This window comes from Aquila chrysaetos, chromosome Z, assembly GCF_900496995.4.
Source record: "Aquila chrysaetos chrysaetos chromosome Z, bAquChr1.4, whole genome shotgun sequence".
NCBI classification, from domain to species: Eukaryota; Metazoa; Chordata; class Aves; order Accipitriformes; family Accipitridae; genus Aquila; species Aquila chrysaetos.
The window spans coordinates 75,158,470-75,185,386 of record NC_044030.1 but is presented as its reverse complement, the minus strand read 5'-3'; the positions used below and the strand labels follow the sequence as shown (position 1 = coordinate 75,185,386).

Below are 26,917 nucleotides of genomic sequence, written 5' to 3'. Positions count from 1 at the left end.
AAGCATAATTCTAGAGGGCAATGGATGTGTGCTGAGGCTTTGCAGCCAGTTTGGGGTTATTACTGTAGATAACCCGGTGCAGTGTTTAGGCACCAGCTGTGGTGGCTGGAGGATCTCTCCGAGCCACTCACAAAGGCTTGATCCCTCTCCCCAGTAATTTATCAGTGACTCTTCTTCTCCTTTCTGTTCTGTTTCATCCTCAGATACAACTCAGTGCAAGACAGGCTGGTTTTCTTTTCTCCATCTCAGCTGCAAACAACATTTGGCTCTCAGTTACTCTTTTGTAAATGCAGAGTGAGAAGATTGAGGACTGAATTTCCTCAAGAAAGACAAGACATTATTTGTTTCAGTTACCAACACTCTAAATGGCTAAGCTTGCTGAATATGTTTCTAGTCCCTACTTGCTTTTGACAGCCTTTTCGCTTTGAGTTGCAACCATGGGCACTGTCAGCAGAGAGATTTTTGTGAGCACATCTTTAACTGCCCCAGTCTGCTGGAGTACCATCAGTCAAGCAAATCAGTGTTTTGAAATCACCTACCTGAATACCTACCTGCTGTCTTCTCAACTTTAGCAGGGCTTTTGCTACTGTCCTCTGTTAACATCCTTATTAACAAACTAACTGATGAAATATGGACTAGATAAGTGGGCGTGAGCTGGATTGAAACTGACTGAACTGCCAGGCTTAAAGGATTGTGATTAACAGCACAAAGTCCAGCTGGAAGGCAGTGACTGGCAGTGTGCTCCACAGGTCAATACTGGGGCCAGTCCTGTTCAACTGGACATCTTCATTAATGAGCTGGATGATGGGACAGAGTGCACCCTCAGCAGGTTCGCACTGGGAGGAGTGGCTGATACACCAGAGGGTTGTGCCACCACTGAGAGGGACCTCGACAGGCTGGAAAAATGGGCTGACAGCAACCCCAGGCAGTTCAACAAAGGGAAATGCAAAGTCCTGCACCTGGGGGCAGATAACCCCCAGCACCGCTACAGCCTGGGGGCCGACTGGCTGGAAAGCAGCTTTGCAGAGAAGGACCTGGGGATCCAGGTGGAACACCTGAACATGAGCCAGCAACGTGCCCTTGCAGCAAAGGCAGCCAACAGCATCCTGGGCTCCATTGCTAGCAGAACAATCCTTCCCCTCTGCTCAGCCTGGTGAGACACATCTGGAGTGCTGCGTCCAGTGGGCTCCCCAGTAGAAGAGACACGGACATACTGGAGGGAGTCCCGTGAAGGGCCACAAAGATGATGAAGGAAGTCTGTTAGGGAGAAATCACACACATTGCTTCAGATGCAATGGAAACAGAATCAGCAGCAGGTGGCTAGAAGAGATGGAGACTGAAAAGGACATTGTAAAATGATGCACACACAGATGTTTGTCAGAAGACAACCCTGCACTGTTATCAGAATAGTTTGAGAGTCATGCAAATCTCATCCAAGGGATACTTAGCTGAAGACCTGAAGCTTCATTCAAAATTACCCAAAGCTTAGCAGAGCTTTTTTGTGAACATTGATTGAATTTCAAGAAAAAATATGTTGTAAAGCAATTATGGTTTTGTTTCTCATTTAAAAAATGGGGAAAGGGCAAGCTGCTGCTGCTGAGAATCTCACGAATTGCTGTTCAGTTTTATTCAGCTGTCTCTTCAAAGTTGCCTGACTTTGTATTTGAGGTAGAAATCATGTTCAATGCATCATTTTAGGACTCTCTTCAGACCTCAGAGATAGCAATTTCATACGGAGCATGATTTGAAGTTGCATATGTTAATAAATAACATCCAGTGCCATATAACATATAGCATATAAAGGCTACTTAACAGTGAACAACAATAATGAATGATAGCACAGCTCATCAGTTACCATGCAGTATTCCTCCAATCTTTATAGGGGGGAAATGTAGGCACAGAAAGGAAATTAGACAGGACTTTGGAGTTAACACCATCATTTCAGAAACATATTATTTCTCAGTACTTGCTAGGACTGCACACAGGTCAATTAGATGCAGGACAAGGTTTTGATTGCTTGTCAGCTTTCCACTAAGAACTACAACTTTGCCAAGACTTTACTTTGAAAGAGAGATGTTAGCTATGGCAATATTCTTGTTTTCCATGGAAAAAAAAAAGAATCACTTTGTCTAATAAGATGTCATTTATTCTAAAATATGCCACTTTTTAAAAAGAATTCTGAGCTTCCCACAGTTGAACAAAGTATCATAGAATCATAGAACTGTTTGGGTTGGAAGGGTCCTTAAAGATGATCTAGTTCCAACCCTCCTTCCATGGGCAGGGACACCTTCCACTAGACCAGGTTGCTCAAAGCCCCATCCAGCCTGGTCTTGAACACTTCCAAGGATGGGGCATCCACAGCTTCTCTGGGCAACCTGTTCCAGTGCCTCACCACCCTCACAGGGAAGAACTTCTTCCTTACATCTAGTCTAAATCTACCCTCTTCCAATTTAAAGCCATTACCCCTTGTCCTATCACCATAAGCCCTTGTAAAAAGTCCCTCTCTGGCTTTCCTCTAGGCCCTCTTTAAGTATTGAAAGGCCACAGTCAGGTCTCTCTGGAGCCTTCTCTTCTCCAGGCTGAACAACCCCAACTCTCACAGCCTGTCTTCACAGGAGAGGTGCTCCAGCCCTCTGTTCACCTTTGTGGCCCTCCTCTGGACTCACTCCAACAGGTCCATGTCCTCCTTATGTTGGGGGCTCCAGAGCTGAATGCAGTACTGCAGGTGGGGTCTCACCAGAGCGGAGTAAAGGCGCAGAATCACCTCCCTCGACCTGCTGGTCATGCTTCTTTTGATGCAACCCAGGATACGGTTGGTGTCCTGGCCTGTGAGCGCACATTGCTGGGTCATGCTGAGCTTCTCATCAACCAACACCCCCAAGTACTTCTCTGCAGGGCTGCTCTCAATTCCTTCATTGCTCAGCTTGTATTTGTGCTTGGGATCGCCTTGACCCATGTGCAGAATCTTGCACTTGGCCTTGTTGAACTTCATGAGGTTCACACAGGCCCACCTCTCAAGACTGTCAAGATCCCTCTGGATGGCATCCCTTCCCTTCCCTTGGATGTCGAGCCATTGACTGCAACTCTGAGTGCGACCATCCAGCCAATTCCTTATCCACTGAGTGGTCCATCCATCAAATCCATGTTTCTCCAATTTAGAGACAAGGATGTCATGTGGGACAGTGTCAAATGCTTTGCACAAATCCAGGTAGATGATGTCAGTTGCTCTTCCCTTATCCACCAACACTGTAACCCCATCGTAGAAGTCCACCACATTTGTCAGACATGATTTGCCCTGAGTGAAGCCATGTTGGCTGTGACCAACCACCTTCTTATTTTCCATGTGCCTTAGCATAGTTTCCAGGAGGATCTGCTTCATGGTCTTGCCAGGCACAGAGGTGAGACTGACTGGGCTGTAGTTCCCTGGGTCCTCCTTTTTACGCTTCTAAAAAATGGGGGTTACGTTTCCCTTTTTCCAGTTGGTGGGAACTTCCCCAGACGGCTACAACTTCTCAAATACAACGGGTAGTGGCCTAGCCATTTCATCCACCAGTTCCCTCAGAGCCTGTGGATGCATCTCATGAGGTCCCATGGACTTGTGCACCTTCAGGTTCCTTAGATGGTCTTCAGTGACCATCTTCAGTGAAGTCTCTTTTTATCCATTAAAAAACTCCTGACCAGCTCCAGTTCTGAACTGTCTAGAGATTCAGAGTCCAGCTGTTATTTTATAAGCTAGATACCTTTGACATATGAAATAATATCTGATATTATTTCATATAGAAGGTGGTGTTCTCAGTCATAAAATGGCTAAATGGCAAGGGAGCTCAGATCATCAAAGATAAGCATTCCCAAAATTGTCAGTTCAGAGGCAAATTATTCCTTGTTCACAAGCTTACACAGTGGTGGCACAAGGGGAAAGTGGTAAGTCCTTCACTGAGACAATGAAATTCCTTCTCTTATGAAAACTGCACACATTTTGACTTCGTTTTATCAGTCATCAATAACTACCACCTCTTTGGAGTAGTCCGTGGACATTTTGCCTGACCACAAGCCTATGGCTGCACTTTTGGGATCCATCCAGAGGGATCACAGCTCAGCACTACAGAGGCAAGCAGGTCCAAAGAGCACCTGGACCTGTAACAAGGTCACTGTCACCTGCCTCCTCTCACAAATTTCCGGCACTCCTAAGTTGTCTTCTTCTTTCCCATCCAAACTGGCAGTAGCTGGATCTGCCTACAGAACAATAGACTTCCCTTCTAAGCTGTTACTGAGCTAGACTAGTCTCCCTAGATCAAAAGCAGCTCGGTTCCCGGCTTCAGCTATAGAGATCTTCAGGATTATTTGCTCAATTAAGGCAGTGATTAGGACAGCCAGCTCCCTTGCCAGCCTTCCTGCCTCAGTTTCATTTTACGCTGTAGCAGCCATGGCCGAATAATGGCCCCTGGGGAAGAGCAGGAAGGTTCTGGATTAACACCTGTGTGCACCAAGGTGGCAGTCTGGGGTTGGGATGCACCTTTTCCAACATGAGCCTGGAGTACAGCATGTCTCATTGCAGGCTCCCCTGATCAAATCTTCAGGCACATGGAAGTATTGGCTCAGGAAGACTTTCAAAACCAGGATCTCCCACATCATAACCCCCTCAGATGTGCTAAAAGGTTGCTCAGCCTGGGCTCTGCAAGAAGACAGTGCTCCTGCCTGGATCCAGAAAAGCTGCAAGCACACAGAACTCCCTGGTGGTCCCTGTTGCTGCTGCCACACATCAGAAGCAATAGGTTTTCTGCTGCTGTGCCTCAGTGCACGGTCTACAGAAACAAGGTGTGTAACCTCTAGGGACGCATCAGTACCATCCTCACTCTATAAAGTTCAGGTGCTTTCATCGCCAGGCTTCATCCAGCTGTAAAGACTGGGTCTGCAAGTTCCTGGCAGACAGCTTCAGGGCATGCCCTAGGAACATCTGTAAGTTGAAGCTTTACAGTCAGCATATCAGCCGTTAGTGTGAGGAGAAGCCTGATGTTCTTCCTCTGCTGTAACAAATTCCCAGAGCCTCGCTGTTCCCATGCACTGGTCTGCAGCTGGTTGGAACAGCAGCTGCTTAAGTTTTCAAAATTCCTATGATTTCAAATGCATAATTAGAAGTGTCAAAAGGCAACAGAGAAGCATGTCATGCAATAGATCTCTACAAGTCTCTGATTTTTCTTTCTTCCCATTTTGGATGTTTAAGACGGCAACTGGCCAGCTGACCCAAAGATGTCTCAATGGTTCTGCTAACAGAAAGCTGACATCAAAGACATTCCAAAGCTGTTGTTTAGCATGTTTTGAGTGTGCCTTGAGGTTGAAATTTCAGTAAAACAAAGGTTCTTGTCAAATCAACCTAGTAAAAGCCACAATCTTAACATAGCTTCCCTCCAACAGATAACAAGCTTGGTTAGACTGGACAAAAGATATCTGTGAAAAATTTCATTTTGCCCCATGCAATATTTTGATTGTATAAACTACCACTATGTTAAAGACAAGCATATTCAGAATTCTTCATAAAAATAATATACAAGGGAAACATCAACCAAACACTTTCATTCCTGTAGAGAGATATTCCCACCATTAAATATCTTTATTGGTGGTCTGGAAGAAAACAGAAAATCAGTGCTGAGAATATTTGAAGATGATACAAAAATTGGCAAGACAGTAAATAAGGGAGATGATTGGTTAAATAGGGTGAACTGGGTCACTTGCTAAAGTCAGTAGAATTTAAAGACCTGCTTTCATAAAGGAAGAAAAACTAAAAGCAAAGATGAGAGGTCATATATGAGAGGGGCTGTACGCTGAAGTTCATGACATTGGAAAATAGCAGCATAGTAATGGCAAACTACCAAATGAATTTATGTTTATAACCTAATGCTACAGCTGTAATAAGTAAAATTTGACCCTGAAAAAGTAATGGAATACCAATGTCATGCGGTGACAAGACCAGATTTGCAATCCTGTAGCAAGTTTATGTATATGCACTTCCAAGTTAAATTTTTCAGGGTTCACAAACAGAAAAAATTGAAGTCCGTGAAATACACCTTGGAATAACTGAAGAAACTCAGTGTATTTATTTCATTTAAGGGAAGACAGAGAGGTGATTTGACCAAAGTTTGCAAGCACCTCTCTGCGAATAGATTTCTAATGGAGGCTGCACCTATTCCTGGCACTGAAAGAAAGAGCACAGTCCTGAGGTTGGAAGCAGAAGGTACAAAAATTGCAGCTAGCAAAAGGCAAAAAGCTTGAAAATGTGTACTAACGAAACATGCGGTTAATCAGGAGTTTTGGTCATCCAACTCATGAGCAAACAAGATGTCTTGATTTCACTGGGACACAACCTCTGCATAGCTCAAGTTAAGAACATACTTTTCCTTTGATCAGAATAAGTTCTGTTAAGGATGCAACAGTATCCTCTTACTAACAACCTTAATTCACTAATCTAGGGCTAAATATTTACAGTTATTCACCAAATGTGAAGGAAAACAATAAATAAAGATGATGAAAGAGGACAAAGAAACCCATTGCCCGCATAGCTCCAATCTACAGTGGATTTTGTGCTCCATATACGGCATATTTTCATCTCAGCAGGCAACTTCCATCTGAGAGGGAGAGGTGGCATGGGCTATTGCAGAGCATACACAACGTTTTTTCCTCAGAGACTTACTGTTTTCCCTATGCAAGGTCTTCAGGCTCAAGCACATGACAGCTCTGTGTGTGCAGAAACAATGGGATTCAGTCAGACATACCCTATAAATCTGTTTGGGGACTTTTAGGAATTGCTTACTGGGCCAATTCAGCATCATCTTGTGTTGGCTGTTGGCTAGTAAAGTACACCCAGTGAAGCCAACAACTTTCAGCTTTGCGCTCAGCAGATTTCCTGTGTAAAACCAGCACAACGTGTCTGGCCACCAGAAAATTAATAGCTTTTCTGAGTAACTTCTTCCTCAGCTGACTGATTATTTATTAAAAAAAAAAGGTCATCTAGGGTCAAGATGAAACTGAGATGTTTCCCTGTGCACTGGAGAGGCGTCTGCTCCTTGCTTTCGGCTGACAGCCCTAAATATCACATTATACTGTCAGTGCTGCCATAATTGTCACTATGTAGTGGAAAACTGTCAAGAGGAAAGACTGGAAAGGGACCAATCTGGCATCCTGCACAAACCTGCACTTACAGCACTCACACCAGGTTGTAGCTAGATACCTGATCCAAATGTGAACCCCAAGCAAGTGGCAGCTGATGGACGAACTACCCAATAGAGTTTCTGTCCTGTGAATAGCACCCACCTACACTCCCCAACAGAAACATTTAATTTCAGAAACATCAAAATTATCAGTTTTAACATCGTTAATGATTTCTCACAGAACCTGACTTAGCGTGCAAAAGGTTTCAAACACTCCAGTACTCCACTTTTCAGCAACTAAACTTTCTAGCATAGTTTGTCCCCATTGCTGCGTAACAAAAACTTCACATTTACACAGACAAACTCCTCCTGCACCTAGGGGAAGGGTGACTGGCTGTAGCAGATGGAAAATTTCAACTCCTGTCTCGATTACCTTTCTGCAGTTTCAGACCCAATAAGCGTCATAGCCATGGCAGTCACAGCAGTAGGATAAAAGCTCCCTAGACAGAGCTTCCTTTGTATTAGGGGACACTTTTTGCCTCTTCACATGCTTGTAACAACAGCAGTTAGTAAACCCAGAGACATGGGTTGCTCAAAGGATTTGTTGAGCTTGGCCTCATCTCACCACTCTTTTGGATACTGTGAGTCCAACAGGGGGTGAAAGATGTATTTCCCATTCAGAGGGTGAATGTGGGTCAAGCAGACTGAAGCTGAACCTGAGGGGCTGTTGAAGAGGCAAAGGAGCAGAAAATCAAAAGCCCCAGCATCCTTGCATGGGTTTTACACCAGTGCTGCTTGCTCCCAGCAGGGTCCCCATATAAACGAGGGTACTGTTGTCAATCAGACCGTGTGTCCCTTGTGGGAGGGGAGCAGGAGCCAGCAGGAAGCTTCAGCCAAAATCAAGTTAGCTGAACATGTAACTGCAATAATTACCAAGACCCATTTCTGCTCCCATTATCTCCAGCAGGGTCTGGCTGCTGCAACATTCCCTCTGCCTCCTTGCCTAAACACACACTTGGAAGACAGGCATGAATAGAAATGAAGTGACCCGGGAGCAACAGGGAACTGTCAGCTTCCAGGTCACATGCAGGGAGCACTTGCTAACAAGGGGAACATCTACTGTAAGCAAACTCCTCCTTGATGCTGGAGCCCAAGGATGCCTATGGCCTCCCTCTCAGCTCAGATGCAATAACTTTAATTTTGCGTGGTTGTGAAGCCAAGACCAGCTGGGCTCAACATCTCATCAGATGGGCAGGAGAAGTGAAGTCAGTCACTTTTCATCCAGGTCCACAGCTGCTGGGTGCAGGGTCTGGCACAGCCTGCTTTTAGCTGGGGGCAGAATCCCACTGGTCTTTCAGTGTGTTAATTATTCCAGTGACTTGCTTTGACTACCAGGGCCTGGGCTGTCCCCCATGAAGGCTAGGCCCAGGGACAGGGACACATAGAAAGAATTAGCAGTTTCCTCTGGAGAAAAACACCGTTCAACTAGCTTTCAGATAGTAGGCATTGCAGCAAAGGATAGTAATTTTATAAGCCAGCACTGTTATGAGTCTGATTCAGGCTCCCATATATTTTAACATGACAATACATTTCTACTTCCAGAGCCAAACAACCATATAATATACTTCCAAGCGAACATAGTGGATAAGAGGTAGTTTAATCTCAAGCTTTAGCTATTGTATGAAACACATAACAGATACAGGAGAATAGACAGAAAACATAGTCTCGCCATGCCTGCCATATGTGTAAATAAGCATGTGAGGAGCTTGAAAATTCACTGCACTCCCATCCACAGAGAGTCCTCATGGGTTTGTAATAAACCATTCCCTCTCTGCTAGTTCGTTAATCAGCTTCCCTCACACTGGAGCTTTCCTTATGGTGGTTTCCCATTAATGTCACGTTTGCCATCACTTCAGCATGCTGGCGTTTCCAGTGGGAACTTCCCCCAACACCAGCACTACAGTAAACAGCCATCCCCTTTGCCAAGGCAGTCCAGCAAGCAGGACCACAGGTGTGGCATTACACGAGGGCAGCACTGAACGCCTGTTCACATCCCAAGGATTACTGCTGCAGTAAAGCCACATGCTGCCTTGAAATGCTCGCGTGTACACTGACCTTCACTGGCCTGGGCCTCCCCTTCTCACGTGCAAGGAAGTGGCTTGACCCCACAGGCAGCCTTTTTTTCCTTCCAGCTTCCTCCAGCCTCTACACACACAGCACGGTCTCTTTTTGCTAGCAGATAGTATTTACTCAAATCGAAGACAACCCTTAAGAGTTTAAAATCCAAGGTTCACCCCTTCTTTCATTTATTGAGACTTCATGCTAAACAAGAGGGAATTCACGGTTTCTGTTCTGCCTTTATGGCATAGTAAGAGCTGACTCTTACACCGTGTCCTTTGCTCAGTGCCTTGGGCACTGTATTGGCCTATTAATTAGGAAGCTGGGCTCAACCCCTTCTCTTTCAAATTTGGAGCGAAGTCAGACTGCAGCCTCTCACAGACCAGGCTTTGGGGCAGGCCTCTTTGACTCACTAGCCTTCAGAGCCCCAAAAGTACTGTTCTCCACCATCAATATAAGGAGAAGGGATATGTCACATTTCAGCCCCCAGCCAAAACCACTGAATCACTGAATCCAGCGGAGAACAGACGGCTGCCAAGGACCATCTTCTCAGCTGCTTGTAACATGACAGAGATAGAGGTAACTCCAGAGGTCTAGCAAAAGACTGCCTCCCCCAAACACCCAATCTCTCCAAGTAACTATTTTTCTCTGTTCCAAATCTTTTAACTTTGATTTACTAAAAGCTACACCTAATGACTCATAATGGTAACAGTGAATTAGCAGAAGCCCTCAAGAACCTTGATAAATTTTCTTTTTGATGTGATTGTGTCTTCCAGGTAGGCATCTGATGGCAGCCCAGATGTTTAACAGCTTCCTTGTTTTCACATGTTTACCACATGTTCATTTCGAGCTGATGCTAGGCAGCCAAAAGCCAGTTCCTTTGGCGGGTGCTGCATGTTTGGCCAGGCTGAAGAAGTGCAGCGAGCCATGCCACACAGTGCAGCAGACAGCAGAAACTGTTCGTCAGGCTGTGTGTTGTGCAGCAGGTCATCCAGTGAATCCCTAACGAGCCTTTGCAAAGTAGAGGGAGCTTCAACTCATTTCTCAATTCAGTTCATTTCTCTCCCTTACAGCACCTGTACAGGATGCTGCCACTGTGGGCTGAAGATCCACACTTACTTTGTGAAGTAAGAAGGAGCAACTTCCTGCAACTTCCATAGGGTGTTATCAGACGGAACCCATGGATGGATGCATGGGTGGAGTTTGGTAACTGAGTGCAAACTGATGGTGCTCTCTACCCAAGCATATATGCCTAACTGCGATGACTGTGCTCCTGGGCTGCATGTCAAGGAACAGGGTTAGTGTGATTCAGTTTCTGTGCATCAGCATCAGCAGTACTCACAAAACTTGAGTATTGAAAAGATTCTGGGGCAGGGGCGGCGGGGGAGGTGGGGGAATGGGTGTGATCATATTGTATACAACTCTTCAGGAAAACAAATACATCCCACAACAGACACAGCAGACATGCACACACCTGCTGCCAGGGAGCTAAGGCGCATCTCCTTGAACTAGAAGTGGTAAGATGTGATCTATTTCACAGGACATAACTAAGCCTACTAATGTATGTTTTTACTTTAGCACCATGCTTTATTCCACTACTTTTCCCCCCTCACCCTTTTTAATCAACTCCTTTATGTTGGAATATCAAGAATCAAAATACTTCAATGATGAGGATTCCCCTGGAATAGAAAAGATACTGTCTAAGCTTTTTTTCCTTGGAATTCCATCTTAGAAATCTTCTTGCACTGGAAACATAAAATCCCAGAGACATCAGACATAAGCAATGCCATTTATTGAAGCTTGAAACAAATATGTCATCATAGTTTGCTTTTTAAGCCTTGAATGTTAAAACACGCAGTGAATGTGCCAAATACACATTTTTTCCTGAGCAACCTGTTGAGGCTGATGTGTCTCAGGCTAATATGATAACATAATGATATTACGCCTCTGCACTTAATACTCTATTCAGTTTTGAGAATAGTGACCATCTGGGTTAGGATCATAAATCCACCTTTACTTAAAAATAGTTACGTTCTAAGAAAGGAATCTTGCTGAATGGATGGAAGAGATGACTGCACATATTACTAGCATAGAGGAGATAATAGGCTGATGAGTGTGATGTTAAGAACCTATGTAAAATACAGCAGTGGCACTGCTCTATTAAAACAGTTCATGTTGTTGTCACAGTCTTTTCCCTAAAGTTTTAAGCTGAGCAACAGCGATGACTGTGCTTCCCTGGGTAGAAAGATTATTTTGATTAATGTCCATAATATAATTTATTCACTTTTATCCATTTCAAATGAAACTACAGCTCCCTGAAGAAAACAATGAAGCCAGAAATGGTTTTACTCCACACTAGCTGTAAGGAAGTGACAACCCTCCCAGGCATTTTTCCTCCCACCTGCACTATATCCACTCAGTCAGCTCCTTTCTCATTAGCCCACATACCTGATGGCCCACTTCTGCTGACCTTTGTGGATAAAACATTGCAGTACCTCTGAGCACAGAAGAGTCTGACTCTGAAGCGCATCTAACTTTGTCCTGCCCAAATCCTAGACGATGCTTCTGGGAACATCAGAAGCATCCGTGCTGTCCACCAGTCTAGGTGGTTTGGCCATCAGAGAACTTCCCTGGACATAGCAGTACAGCCTGAGGCGAAGCTCTGCCCAAATGCTTCCTGAATTAGACGGGACACCTCCACTCCTTCACATGCTTCAGTATTTCTGTGACCAGTGGAATAAGAACTGCCCAGATTTCTATTGCTCAGAGGGTCAGCAGCCATTCAGGACCTCAGAAGGACATAAGCACGCTGTGAAACTTAAAAAGCATTATGTCTGGCATTGGCCAGCAACACCATAGACATGTATTATTTTAAGAGTATGTGCACGTATGCTATGTACACACGTGCATGCACATGCACCATTATAAGTCATCCCCCACATCTGTTATGCTAGCACCATATTTTTAACAGTGGATTTTAAGTTTTATCAGCACCTATAACTGGGGTTATATTGCCATCACAGAGGTTAATAAATCTAACCGTACCATGCTGCATATCCTGAACTCCCAGAGAGTTCCAGTGAAGTGAGCCTTTAGCCAAAGGTCACAAACGTATGAAAAAGGACAATTAGACTTGTGGCCATCATTAGGTTAATACCTTATAGCCAGGCCCAAATATTTCCATTAACTTTCATAAAGGTCTGTCTAGAAATAGGGCTATTGCTAGTCATAGTTCTGTAACCATAGTGACACTTGGATTCATGGCTATGTGTCTTGCTCTACACTGCATAAAAAAGACATTTCCCTGTATTACAATCTCAAATTGTCAGGTAGCTAGGGAGTAAATCTGAGATTTTCAAAAGAGCATGAAGAACCCAGGTGTCCAAATCCTACTGAATTTCAAAGCAATCTAAATGCCAGACTCTGTCCAGCTCTTTTGAAAATGCCCAGCTTTGCTTCAAAAGGTCAAGTCTGGTCTCCCTAAAGTTTGTTCTGCCATTTTTCTCAATAGTAAAACAGAAAGCTATTCGGCTAGTGCTCTCCTAATGCCTGAGGCCCACAGCTACGCAGATACTCTGGGTGTCAGGCTCCTGTCCCAGGTGCCCTCACCCTCACTATGATCAAGGATTTGCACTGGGGGAGAAGTTTGCTGTGAGGGAGGTGATAAGAGTACTCTTGTGGATGTGGGCTTACACTCTACTAGGAGATACTGGATTAAATGATAGCTTTATCACTCAATATTGGCGTGAATTACAATCTATCTATTAAGGTGGTAGACGCAAACAGCTTTGCTTTCATGGTACCAAGAAATGTTGCTTAAAATGTCTTTGAGAACTTAGCATCCCATATTTGGTAGGGTTTTCAGGTTACAGCAAGATATTTGTAGCAAACTGGCCAGGACAGGCTATTGCTGAGGTATCCTTTAGAGGTTCAGTCAAGTACTAAATGAGCATTTTTACTTTTGAAAAACCCAATGTTTCAATTTGGCCTGTGTATCATAATCAGTTATTGTAAAACTCTGCTTTTAAATCTATGAAGTGAGCAAACAATTTAGAGAAACACTCCCACTTCACCTTGGTTCCTAAAAACAGAAAAGTGAGTGAGCATAGGGAGATCTGGCCCATAGCACAGATCTACCTCTGCTGCCCCATCAGCCGCCTTCACTCAGCACTGTTGAGAAAGCGGTGCTGCTGTTTCAAGTGGGTTTTGGAAAAGAGATGGAAGAAAGAACAAGCAAAACATTCATTTAAAAAAATAAAAAAATTCCTGCAAGCTTGTTTCTAGCCTCTATGCATGCCTAAGAAGTACTAGCTGCTGGTACATTGCAAATTATGTTACAAATTTTGGACTATTACAGGGCAAAATTTGAAGCAGTAAATTAGGACTGATAACCCTAAGGGATGTGTTTTCCCAGTTTTGATCACAGATTTCCATTTAAGTTGGATGGTTCAGAAAAAAAAAGAAGGAACATAAAACCTGTAAACAGAAGCCCTACTCAAAGCAACTAGATAAAAAGCAGCTAGTGCTGAGCAGCTTGGCTGTTGTTTTCTTGGTTTTCAGGTGATTTTCTTCTAGATTTCATGTAATTTTGTTGCTTGAGGCCTCGCTGATCCCAGTATCTTGTTTTGTTACGAATTCGGGGCTGACTACACGTGAAGCAGCACTGAGTCCGTATTGACAGCAGCAAGCACTTGCCAATGCCTTTCAGCCTCTGGCAGAAGTGAACCGACAGTTGGTCTTTGCTGCAGGGTAGCCCTATGGTGAAGATGAGAAGAATTATCTCTACTTTGCTGACAAACCATCTGAATTTCTAGAATTTTAAACTGCTTTATGCCAGACAGTCATGCCTGTTAAGGCTCTTATTTATGATGGCTTTCTCTTCCTTTGTATTATAGGTCAGCTTGATCCGCCTAGAATTTTAGGACTTTTAAGTGAACAGGTCCTATTAAACTTCACATGACCTTCTTTCTTGAAAAATACAGCAGTCTTTTATTCCTGTTCAGTGAGGCTTTACTTTTGTGGCAGACATAGCCAATCCATGTTTTTCACTTTAATGTTTCTGCTTTTAAGAACTGCCAGAGAAAGTCTAGTAACAATGATTTATGAGTCTGGTACTTTCACATTCTTGTAATAGCGCATTTAAGACAAGTGCAATGGGCTGGCAGCATGCTGCAGAGCCATGCAGAGCAGACAGAAGAGACAAGGCACGTGCAACTACATGTTCAGCTTGACTATGCTTCAGTTTCCGCTGCACCAAAATAAGCCAGGGACTGGTACTGTATGTATTATGGTGCTTATAGGTCTGTGGTAGCTTTAATAAACTGAGATGTGTCAGATTTAGTTAGATATTACAAAATGGAGGTCCTCAGCTGTGAGAAGAGATGGCTCAGGGGAGAGCCAAGGTTTGCAAAGGCAGGAAGGTGGTGGATTAGCCGAACGCAAGGCTGCTGTTGTTCAGCAAATCCCTCAACACTAGAACTGGGGAAACTCAATGAAACTATAGGATAAAGGTAATTTGAAACAGATAAAAGCACTTTTCACAGCAGGCTGTGAACCTTGGGAACTTGCTGACACAGGAGAGGGTGGAAGCAGCCAGCATGGCAGGGTCAAAAAGCAATGCAACATATTCATGGAAAAAGGTTCCATAACTTTAAACTAAAAGGCACTAAGAGGGGTGCCTTTAATAGTCTTAATATGTCAGTTGGGAATGCTGGAGGAATACCATGGAAATGAATCACAGCAAAGGACTAAACTCCTGTATTTTCCCTAAGTAGCATCTTCTAATGCCATTGCTGGAGACACAATATTGGGCTGCATGGACCACTGGTCTACCCAGGAGGGCATTTCTTATGTTTTACTGGCCCCTTGAGATTTTATTCATGAAATAACTATTACTAATCTGTGTAGGTAGTATTTATCTGAGTCTGTCCTTCTGAACATGAGAGGGACAGGAGATAAGCAGACCAGTTCAACCTTAGGGCAGAACATGTGCTAAAGATCTTTGAACAGCAGGAGGAGTGATGCATCACTCTCAATGGTATGCCAGACCTGCACTGCCCTCAGGAGTCAACCTCTTGCCTCACTGCCACATTAGACCCTTACTGCTGACTTCCTAAGAGGGAAGAATCCTCCTCCAAAAGGCCTTTGAAGGCTCTTCCAGAAGGACTCTGAGCTGTTGCTGTTCTTACCTGAGGGTACCTGATCGATACTGCAGTACACAGACTACAGATAAAGATACCCTTCTGTATGCTTCCTCCCTCCCCTGCTGCTTCTTTGCTGGGCTATTAACCACCTACGTAACTAGGCTCCTGGGCCCTCGAAGAAGAGAGGTACAGGACACCCAGAGTCACAACAGGACTTCTCTCCACGTCTTCATTTTGGAGACAGTCTCACCCTGTGGGACACTGAATTCATAGTGCCTAGACCTGTATCTGGGTTCACTGCCAGTCAGATTTTTCTTACAGTGTCTGTCTCACTTTGCTTGCTTGGAATCCCAGTCCAGAATTTGCAGTTCCCATAGGGTATCTATCTTAAGAAATGGCATCTGTTTGGACTCACAGCATGTCCTTCCACAACAGCCTGTGAGTTACTTAAAACAGGTCAATACAAGCAGACCTATTCATTTAGTTGTGGCATCATACATTAGGGATGCATACTCAGAGAACTCCATTCCCTATCATGGCAACACAAGGCCAGTACGAATGGAGAACATGATGTGATTCTGCCAACAGTGCAGCTGAGCAGTAACAGGTTAGGCTGACCTATAATTACTGAGCCCATGGTATTCACAACAAGTTGCTAAATTGGGTCAGCTCCCAGTTTTTGCAGAATCTCAGCACAAATGGAGAGCTTTTTCAAAACTGTCTGACGCAGGTGTATTATCATACCTGTACTTTTCCTGCACTCTTGCAGATTGCATTTCTGATACTCTGTGGGCTTGAGTTTATCCACACACATGCTGCCATTTTCAGTTTCATTAGTTTCTATATTCATGCACTTCACAGTTCTTTGCTGAATGCCCCCTCCACATGAAACGGTGCACTGAAAGAGAGTAATTTTAACATATATAAAAGTCTTTTACATGGAAATTATGTAATATGCCAATACTTGAGCTGTAATGTGATGTGAAGCTAAAAATGCCATATGATCCAGAAACAACGACACTAAAGTACTTTGTGTACTGTATTCTCCATCCAGACACCTCCAAGGTGCATCATGGCCTGATTTGGCAGGATACAGCAGAGGGGTAAATAGTATAAATACAGCATCTTGGAATGTGTAACCAGGGTGAGAGGACTGTTTTCTACAGAGGAGGATAAGGATGATCTGAGATGCCAGTCCTACAAAGTAAGACAGTAGTAACCTACATTAGTACTGCACACTGGCATTTTTTGCTTCCTGTGTTTTCTCACCATCTATATTAAACATGCATCATCAATTGCAATGTTAGGTCTAGAAATGACCATGCTGAAGATTTAAAAAAAGCTCAGTGAGATGTTTTTTCTTTGGTGACTTACACTGTGGTTACCCTTTCTTTATGACCTCAAAACAACTGCCAGCTGCTTGTTCTGGCTGCACACAGATGGCCATAAAAAAAGAACATTTTCAAAATATGTTCCTGAACTATTCTGTAAATGTACTTAATTCTCCTGACATCCCAGAGCATCTGAGAATTCCAGTTAATTTTAAATTCTTTTTCTCTTCAGATAGTGGCCAGCAAGATAAATATTTCAACAGATAGAGAATGCCAGCTAATGAAGCGCAAGAGATGAAGACAGGACTGGTACCTCTTTAATTTTTCTGCAAATTATCCTCTCTCTAATGTCTCTCTCTGTGCATAAGACACAATATTACTGGTGTGAAGTACATTAAAAGGTCTTAGGGACTCTTGCCACAACTTTAGATTAATGTTTAAAGTAGGTTTTTTATGAAGAAAAATAAATGGGATTAATAAATCAGTAGAATAGTTGTCATACATTTTGGTATTCAATTGCTTATTTTATGCATGTCCCAACATTTTCACTTCCATGTTTAAGTGCTAGAGTTACACTAACTCTACATTACATTATACTCATATCTCATCTAACGGCTTTGTGTCAAAAACAATTTACTAAATTTTCTGTGTTAAATGACTCTCCATTGTTTCCTTATTTGTGGTGCCTGGCTTTTGGTGTTCTTTCAATGTTCTCTTCTGCTGTGAGAAGTATTTGTAATGTATGAATAGGTTTATTAAGGAAACTGGATGGAAAGGTTTATTAGACCTACCAGTTTCTTCACAACTAAACATGTATTGTAGATACTGGAAGGTCCCCCAAACATAAACCTCATATTTGTCAATTAGATTTCAAGACGCCAAAGTAGAAGGCTATTGGTCAAAATTCAGAATTACTGTTCGTGTGCGTAAAGTCCAATATTCCACAAGTTCCTTTAAGGGTCATCCCACCCCGATAGTCTTGAACAGTGGAAAATTTCAAATGAGTAATGGAAGAATGTCAATGGTATCTCCTTTTTTATTTGAAAAGGAAGAAAACCCCAGTCCTCCAACAACATCTAATGCAGCAACAGAAAGTAAAAGCTACAATGTGTATCACCTGAAGGAACTGAGATGGGCTGGCTCTGAAATCTTTAGTAATATTTTCAAAAGATCTCCCACTGTAGCTCTAACTGTGCATAAGAAACTATACTTGCTATAGGCACTATCTAGTGGATAATATGACCAAATATGGCCAACTCATGACAACAAATAAAACAAAAAAGAACTGAATCCTACCGGGCCCCACGCCTGGTCAATCCACTGTGTACAAGGTTGCCTGTTACATGATGCAATAGCATTAGGTCTTTTTGTCCAGTCACAGTAGCCGCCTTCTGGGCAGTAGATATGTCGCTTTTGCTGGCCACCACCACATGTTCTCGAACACTAACAAAAGAGGTGCACAAACCCATGAGGAGAGAGGTCGGAATGGATGAGAACCCAGAAACAGACCATAAAGACAGTAAGAAATGTTCTTCATTTAGAAATGTAGAGCCACAGGTAACAAGAAGCAAGTCACTGACCATGTGATTTAGAAAGATGCACAGGCTAGTCTACATACCAAGTCTTACAGTCCAGGTATGAAAAGCTCTGCACTGAGACATTTATTTCATCATATGCTTGGGCAGAGACAGGGAGGAAGCCGCTATTGGTCCAAAATGCTTGGGGGAAAGCTGTATTAATGCAACAAATATAGGACACCATGGAAGTGGTGACATAGAACAGGCAACACAGAACTGCTCATGCAGCACCACCAGCAACAGTAACTTTTCTAACAGGAATGAGATTGGAAGTCACATGTCTGCAGGATTAATCTGTAATGTTTACTGAAGACAGTATAAGTTCATGACATGCAGCATCTTAGTTTTATGAGGCGGTTGGGGACACTAAAATTCACCCAATCCATACAATAAATTAACTATTTGGCAATAAAACCATCATAAAAAGACAGTGACCAAGGTTATTTTTTAAACATTCTTTTGTCCACATTCTAATATTACTTAGCAACTGATTTTTTACTATTATTCACTAGGTCTGCAGTAGAGCCTGCTTGAAATACACAAACAGTTTCATACTCTGACATACTCTGACATGAAATAAGGCGCCAGATATACTTTGAATAATGCATTGTTCCTGTCCTACAGGGAATTGCATCTCTATGGACAGAGGACCAGAGACATCTGATAAATTAACCTTTTCAATCCAATTCTATCCACTATTCTTAATATGAGGACAACTGCCAGGGTTGGACAAGTGTTTTTATAAAATACTTTAAGTGGCAAACAGGTGCAATAATTTGGCTATTCTTATTTTTTCAACCCTTGCTGACTGCTCTGACAGGAAACCCACATCCTGGTCTGCTCCTTATTGCAGGTCCACAGTGCCGCAAACATTGTGGCACTTTCTCCAAAGCTGCTTTTGGTGGGAGTAAACACTAAAGTGTAATGAGACCACATGCTTTAGCTGACATAAATATGTGCCTGGCTGCCTATGAGTTTGTTGGCACAGATTTGTATTACAAAGTGACCCAAAAGCCAGATTTATCTTACGTCTGACCTCAGCTTCTAGCCCCATAAAATTCCAGCCCAAAAGTGTAAAGGAAAATTCTAAATTAATCATAATGAGAAAGCAACATTAAAATGGCAGCAAAAGGGATCAGTCTAAATGAATCAGATTTACTGATCAAGTAGGATAGCTAAAACAAATCTTCTTCCAGGCCATCTGCTTCTCTCTTTCAGGGTATGGTAATTTACAGATCTAGCTGTGTATCACATGCAATCCTAAGAATGGTTCTGGGAAGTCTTACAAACGTCTATGATAATTTTTGTTGTAACCATACACAAGGACTGCAGAGCGTCTGAGTGGTATTAGCTGTGTGTCTTCCTTTGAGTGAAAGTTTACCTAACAGCATAGGATCTAACAGTCACTGTTAATTGACAGCTAATTGCTCATTCCCAAAGCGTCTTTTAAAGAACAATACCTCATTCCAGGGCTCCACATGCCACTGCAAGCAAGGATCCATGTTACAAGTGGTATTAAGTTGTGGTTTATAGCCGAGTAATTGACAATGAAAAGGCCTGAGAAGTCGCTTTTCACGAACATCAATGCAGTGAACATCTCGGGTCTTGAAACCACCGTTGCAGTTAGCAGAGCACTGTGCACAAAACAGAGAGGGGCACATCTCCATATGATGCTCTGCTGAGGGGCTGTCCCTTCCCCAGTCACAGAGGAGGAGGACAGCCTGAGCTTTGAGCATCCCGACTCACAGAGGGAATTTCCAGTTTACCATAACAGCAATCTGTTTTTAGGCTTAAAAACTGTGGGTTTCATCATAGCAAATCGGAACACTCCATATAAATACTTCCCTTTCTTCACTGGAATATCCACTAATAACACGGATGAATATTTAATTAGGAAATCTTGCCAGCTACTTCCAAAAATGTCATAGTGAAACAGTCATAATGCAATAAATAAAAAAATGAATCCTGTATGCAGGGAAATTGTTGGTTCTTCAGTTGTTTTGGAGGGAGGCAGGCACGAAAGAGGCACAGCTCCATGAGTTGATTTCTCATTCAGCCATAGAAGAGGCAGGTGTACATGGTAGCAGATTGCTCAGGCTGGCAAAACTGCTCTTCATTTTAGCCCATAGACGTGAGTTGCTCCTGATACCACTGGGAGACAGTGGACTCATCCCACAGCAGCAGTTCCCACCCCCACCTTCCTTGCTCCTCCAGGCGGAGGAGCGTACCCCAAGAGGCACCAGGAGGTCCATACCCCAAGAGCAGCCTGGGTGTGAGGAGATGGGAGAGAAGACAGAGACACCCTGAGCCTCACTCACAGCCTGGGAAATCACTTCTCAGCTTGGAGCTCTACTGGCAAGCCAAGTGAGCCCAGCGAGCCCTTCCAGCCTCCTATTTCTTCCCAGAGCTTGCTCCAAAGGCCTCATGCAGCAGCACCAGGTTATGTCCCCACATATCAAAGCCCAAGACCTCTCCTGCTGCTGAGGAAGAACTGAATTTGCTACCTCAAGGATAAGGACAAATACACATTTATTTATTTTGTCTTCATCCAGAATTAAAGCCAATTCTGCCTACACCTGAATAAGCAGGTCAGCTTTCATCTTTACTGCCATCATGCAATGTAACAACTGATGCTGTTCTCCTTTGCATAAATAAGCATTCTTCAGTTGAACAAGGAACCTGAATATAATACTTCCCCTGGGAGCTGAAGGATGGATGGAAGGGGAGTCCATACACTTGTTCACAGAAGTTTCTGTCCCTCTGGATAGAAACAATGGAGAGAAGTGACTGTGCAAGAAACTGAGTACACACAGCCCCAAAATACATGCAAATTATGTTTGGTATTAAACTCAGACTGTAAGATCTAGTCTGAAGCACCTTTCTTTTAGGGGAGGGGCAGAATTAGATGAGAGTAAACTATCATCCACTTGTTGCAAGAGCAGTAACATTTATGAAGAAAAAGTGAAGGTGAAATATCCCCAAGTGCAACTGCAGAATGTCTATGTATCATTTAAAATGAATTTCAAAGGCTTAAATGTGGTTATGTAATGCCTTGGCCTTTCCTGGACTTTCTAAACAGGCATGTATTTCATGTACAAATCAATTCTATGTCAAAAAGCTCAATAATTTAACACAGGTTTTGTAACTATAACCTTTTCTTTGTATGAATTTGCCCTCTACTCCAATGGCAACAACATCATCTGCAAAAATTATATGTATTGAGAAAGTTTGAGAGATCAATCTTTTTCTTTATTAAATCAACATTGTTTCAAATAGAATTTTGTAGTTTTTCTCTTTTGAGTCTTGAAAAATAACCCATTGTTCGAAGCCCCAATTTTAGACAGTGTGAAGACAAAAAGTAACAAGCCTCAAGAAGTCACTGAAGTCCTTTCAGGTGTTCATCACACACCTTACAATACCAAAAAAGAACTCAAATGCAATCCATTGGGTTCCACTTACCACCTTGGACACTATTCTGTCTCTTGACCAGGCCTGTGTACGTAACTAGGACCAAGTAAGACCCTAGCCATAGCAGGCATTCTCCCCAATACATTTTCCTTTAGTTTTTGTAATGTAAAACTTAGAGGTTACATAAATGAGGTTCAGACCACGTTACTTAAGAGATCATACAGAGTGGCAAGGGTGAATAGCAACATGCCAACTCCTTCTCCGAATTCCCACTTGCTTCTTAAAATTAGGATATGGCTCTGGAAGCAGAGACCAAAAAGATACCACATGCAAGTATGTGCAGCTTTGCCCTGGGATATCCACAGAACATGGACAGTGAGCCCTGCTTTAGCTCTAGATGCAAGAGTTAATGAGCACGACCCCCCCACAGGAAGAACAGAACTCACAGCAGAGGCTTTTCCAAAAATAACTTAGTCAGGAAATTAGTAAATTAGTGCTGAATGGTCAACTGGGAGTCATGTATGCATTCACTGAGTAAGTGATTATTTTAAAAATGAAGTATTTAGAACTCCCTACTCTTTGAAGTTAGCAAGCTTACTGTTCACACACAGCTCTGAATGAAGTTACCTTGCTCCAATTTCCTGTTTTCCAGCTAGCGCATGGGCGGAGATAACATTTTCTTGCAGGATCAGGCTTTTTTGTGTGCTGACAGTGAGATACGTTCCTGCTGCTGCACTCCACGTGCCTCCAGAAAGCCCCCATTCCACAGGTGGTAGAGCACTGCACAAGGATGAGAGGAAAGCCCAGGGGCAAACTCAATGTTAATAAATAATCTGGAAACAATCCAGGAACTTAAATATAAGTACCTAGAGCCATTTTAGATGACCTAGTTTATCTAAGTTACTCAAAAGATTTCAAATTCACCTAAGACTTACTTAAGGTTCTGAAGGAGGGCTTTTTGTTGCTTTGTTAGGGAAATACCAATTCTGATTTATACTATGCACTGCTCTTCTTTGGCCAACTCCTGCTTACTGAGATATCCTAAGTCTGTGCCAGGTGTTCCACTGTTTCCTTCTGTTGGTTTTGGGGATCCAGTGCAAAATGTCATTGCATCCAATCTTCAGCACTGTTCCCTCTCTATCCCTAATACTGCTGAAGAGATATTCAGCAAATTGCGTGCATGATGCTGAAAATCTGAAATAAATTGTGCGAGACTTGGAAAAACTGTGCCAGAAAAGGATTTTTGAAATGATGAATTCAGAGAATGGCTACGTGTTCCCAACATTTGGGAGGGTTTTAGTGTCTGAGGTAAGGGAATATTGATCATGTCAGTCCAGATCCCTAGAGTGCACACTCTTCACAAAAAAAGTCACTATCATTGTATTCTGAAGCAGAAAGGGGTGAAAAGTGGCTGGAGACACCCATTTACCTTTTTCTCCCTTAAAAAGGGAGGGACAGTGAACTATACACAGAGTCAAATCCAACATATGCCAAGCAGCCTGTAGCTGGCAGGAGAAACAACATAAATAATCTTGAATTAAGTCAGCAAAATGATGAAGATGGCAACTATTATGTGGTTTGAACTCCCTACATGGAAGTGGGAGAGTTAAGTAGGGAAAGCTGAGTAAGTGTCCTTGGAAAGATAAGGAAAGCTAAGCTGAAGCTAAGGCAGGGGAAAAAAACAACACTGAAGACATGGAGCTGTTAGCAGACTCAGTTAAAGAAATGGAAAAATGGTTAATAGTCACAACAAAAAATTTTGGAAAAACTGCACATTATGAAGAGTGTGAATCTGCAAGGCTTCTGCAGCACGCTACCTCCAGCTTCCGAGATTCCTGGGACATCTGTCCAAGAGGCCACAAAGATCCTGTTAAAGGGGACTGCATACCACTCTTCAGTTTTGCATAGTCACATATCTATCCAAGACAATTTGTCTGTTCAAGAGGATGGACTGTTCTTGTCTTCGTTGCTGTTTGATGGCTCCCCCCCCCCCCCGCTATACCAGTCTGACAACACCAAGACTTTATTTAAGGGCTGCTTAGTGTTTGACCAAAGCCCCAATCTGAGCATTCATGAGAAGACCAAAAATAGCTCCAGGGATGATGCTAGGCAGATCACACCTACAAAGCTTTATGTTCTTGTCTGAGGGAGGTGAAACGCAGCAGGATTATTTCAAAAATTGTTGTGTGCAGGTACAGAGCCAAGAGAGAAAAGTGTGATGCTGCAAATAGTACTGGGAGAAAGCTTGAGCTTTCTTGACCATTGTTTCATGTTACATAAAGGAGATTGACTGCTCTGAAGTTCAGGAAGACTTACTGCTTTTCCCTTTTGTCATTCAGGAACCAGTCACAGTAGGTGTCTATTACAGAGGGAAGAAGTGCAGGTGGCTTTTCATGACCAATAATAGAGGTGCAGAATTAGCAGATCTGGTGGTAATGGGGTATCTTTGGTACCCAGAAAGCTCGTAGAAAGGGAAAAATGACAGCCCAGAATGACCTGGGAAAGTAGTAGGAAAGAAGTTAAAAGTTACAGACAGGAGCACCGGTGTTGTGGGGCACTGTTTTGCCCTACTCTCATTAGCGTTCTCCCTTGCGAGGTAAGTGCCAACACTGCTGTGGGACATATCACACCCTTCCAACTCAGTGACTATCACTATTCTTGGGCACTATTTCTTTACTAGTATAGACATATGCTAAGGAGCAAAGAAACGTCAGAATATTGACAGTTACTAAAAGAGAAAGATAGAGAGCATGGCAAGAGATTCATGTAGGTAGATGCGGGGGTCTTGAAATATCAATGCCTTGGAGAGATGTCATCTAAAAACAGGCAAAAAGTTTCACTAAGTTTTGCTATTTACTAGTAAATAGAAACAGCAAAAATGAAGTCAGAAAATTGTAGACTAAAAGTGAATTAAAAGTAACGAACAATAAGAAAGGTTCTGTGAATGTTAGAATCACGGTGTGTGGGGAAAATACAAAACTTTTATTTCATGAGAAAGATAATAGCTGATGTATTTACAGAATCACAGAATGGTTGAGGCTGGAAAGGACCTTCGGATGTGATCTTGTCCAACCCCCTGGCTAAAGCAGGGCCAACTAGACCCAGCTGCCCAGGACCATGTCCACATGGCTTCAGAGTATCTCCAAGGACAGAGATTCCACAAATTCTCTTTTTCAACACCTTCTCTGCTTCAAACTTGAAAAAATAGAAGAGTTTAATGTGCCAGGCTTCACATAAAGTTAATTTTAACAAGAAACAATAGCTTGAACAAGAATAGCAAAAGATTACTAAAACATTAAAGAATAGCAAAGTTACATGCATCAAGTATCCTCAAATTGATTTCATCAGTTGTGAAACCAAATGTATTGACCTTACCTCAATATTCATTCAAGTGCTGAATAATCTTTGAACTGTTGAGAATTATTTTTTAAAAGAGATTGGAAAAGTCCCAGAGGATTAGAGAAGAACATCTTTCAAGTTATCTTTAGGAAAAGAAAAAGCCAGATCCATGGCCTAATGGAATCTAACTTTACTTCACAAGAAGATATAAAGCAAATTATAAAACAATCAAGATCAAAATGGTAAATACTAACAAAGATGATAAAGCATAGAACAAATTATTCAATTTAATCTAATATCGTTCCCTGACAGGAGTACCTGGCTTAATGAAAATAGAGAGCCAGCTGATATGATGCATTTTGACACGATCACATAGAGCATTCTTTTAGCAAATGATGGAAATATGCTCTAGGTGAAATAATTACAAGATTGGTGCACAGTTAACTGAAAAACTCTAATAAAGTTGTCCTCTGTGATTCAGTGTCAAAATGAAAAGACATTTCAAGTATTGTCCTGCAGGGCTCTGTCCAGAGCCAAGCTCTCTTCAGTTTTTCATTAACTAATTGAATGATGAAAGACAGCATGCACTTAAAAAATTTGCAATTGATGCCAAGTTGGGAGAGTTGACGGGAATGTTGGAGGACACAATCTGAATTCAAAAACATCTCACCCAGTTAAAATCGTAAGAAAACAGTAACCTGAAATTCAAAAACATATGCAAAATACTACAATTAGGGAGAACTTTTTATACATACATAGATATATATACACACACACGCCTATGTACACACGCATACCCCCCAAACAAAACTAAGAACATCTGCTGATCTAGAAATACCGTATTAAGGGATCCAGGGTTTACAATGGACCACGAACTGAATAAATCAAAGTGGGACTGTTACAAAACAAGACAAATGTCACCTCAACATTCACAAAGAGGGTCATATATGAAATGATAGAAATTATTCTATTTTATTTGCAAGGTGTCAGCTGGGGCCATAATGAACATCACTGATGAAGAAATACATGATGAAACTGAAGCAAGTCCAGAGGAGAACAACAAAGTCACCAGATATTTAGAAAACATAAGGAAAATCTGAAAAGATTGTTTTGTTTAGAAATCAGACCCAAAACCAGTTATTAAGAAGACAATTATCTTCCATGGTCTGCATATAAAAAATAGAATCTTCATTTTCAGGACAGAAGATGTTGGTTATGTATAAGGAAAATATTCCTAATGGGGGTAACAAATGACTAGGACAGACTGTAGCATTTCTGTATTATAGACTTCTGTTTGGGATGTGCTGGGCTTAGGAGAACACCTTTGCCTGGACTTTCTCCTGTAGGCTCTTTCACCCAAGCAGATCTAAATGCAGGTCTTCGGGTGTGTGCAGGAGGAAATGCTTCACTTGTCCCACTTGAACATGGGGAAGCTAAAGCCATTCTCACCTGGCCACGGGAAGGCACAAGATGAAACTTCAGACTGCCATCAGGAGTGCATGTCCTGAATGACCGCTGGTGGTGACAGAGGAGGGGTCTTACCTACTGGCTGCATCCAGACAGAGGGCACCAACATGATCTTGGTGGTCCAGCTGTGCCTCCACTGCCATGGGATACACTAATCATCTCTTGCTGTCCTTTTTAGCGCTGCATTTCTGCATTTCCATTAATTTGCGTCATTCCAGGCAGACCCAAGAGCAAACACGTGCAGAGAAACAGACCTTTGATAGCCTTCTCCATCAATACTAAGACAAACAGAGGCTGATCAGTGCAAGGAGGTTTCCAGATCTGGACCTTTGGCTGTACTGATTAGCTTGGTTAAAAAAGGCCATCAGAAAAATGAGGTAACTTGTTCAGAT

At 42.6% G+C, this 26,917-nt stretch overlaps 1 protein-coding gene across 2 annotated transcripts in view; it reads right to left on the bottom strand.

Moving 5' to 3' along the window:
• Window positions 1-11,037: 11,037 nt before the first annotated feature.
• ADAMTS12 (ADAM metallopeptidase with thrombospondin type 1 motif 12) overlaps window positions 11,038-26,917 on the bottom strand; it is a 165,676-nt gene continuing 149,796 nt past the window's right edge. Inside the window, exons 20-24 of one of the 2 annotated variants that reach the window (XM_030005164.2) lie at window positions 22,347-22,499; window positions 19,772-19,945; window positions 18,031-18,177; window positions 16,148-16,301; window positions 11,038-14,015 (exon numbers count right to left, since the gene is read on the bottom strand). In XM_030005164.2, the coding sequence (XP_029861024.1) occupies window positions 13,780-14,015; window positions 16,148-16,301; window positions 18,031-18,177; window positions 19,772-19,945; window positions 22,347-22,499 (864 nt within the window). In that variant the 3' untranslated portion in view covers window positions 11,038-13,779. The remainder of the gene's footprint in view (window positions 14,016-16,147; window positions 16,302-18,030; window positions 18,178-19,771; window positions 19,946-22,346; window positions 22,500-26,917) is intronic. The other variant, XM_030005165.2, reaches the window with a different exon arrangement.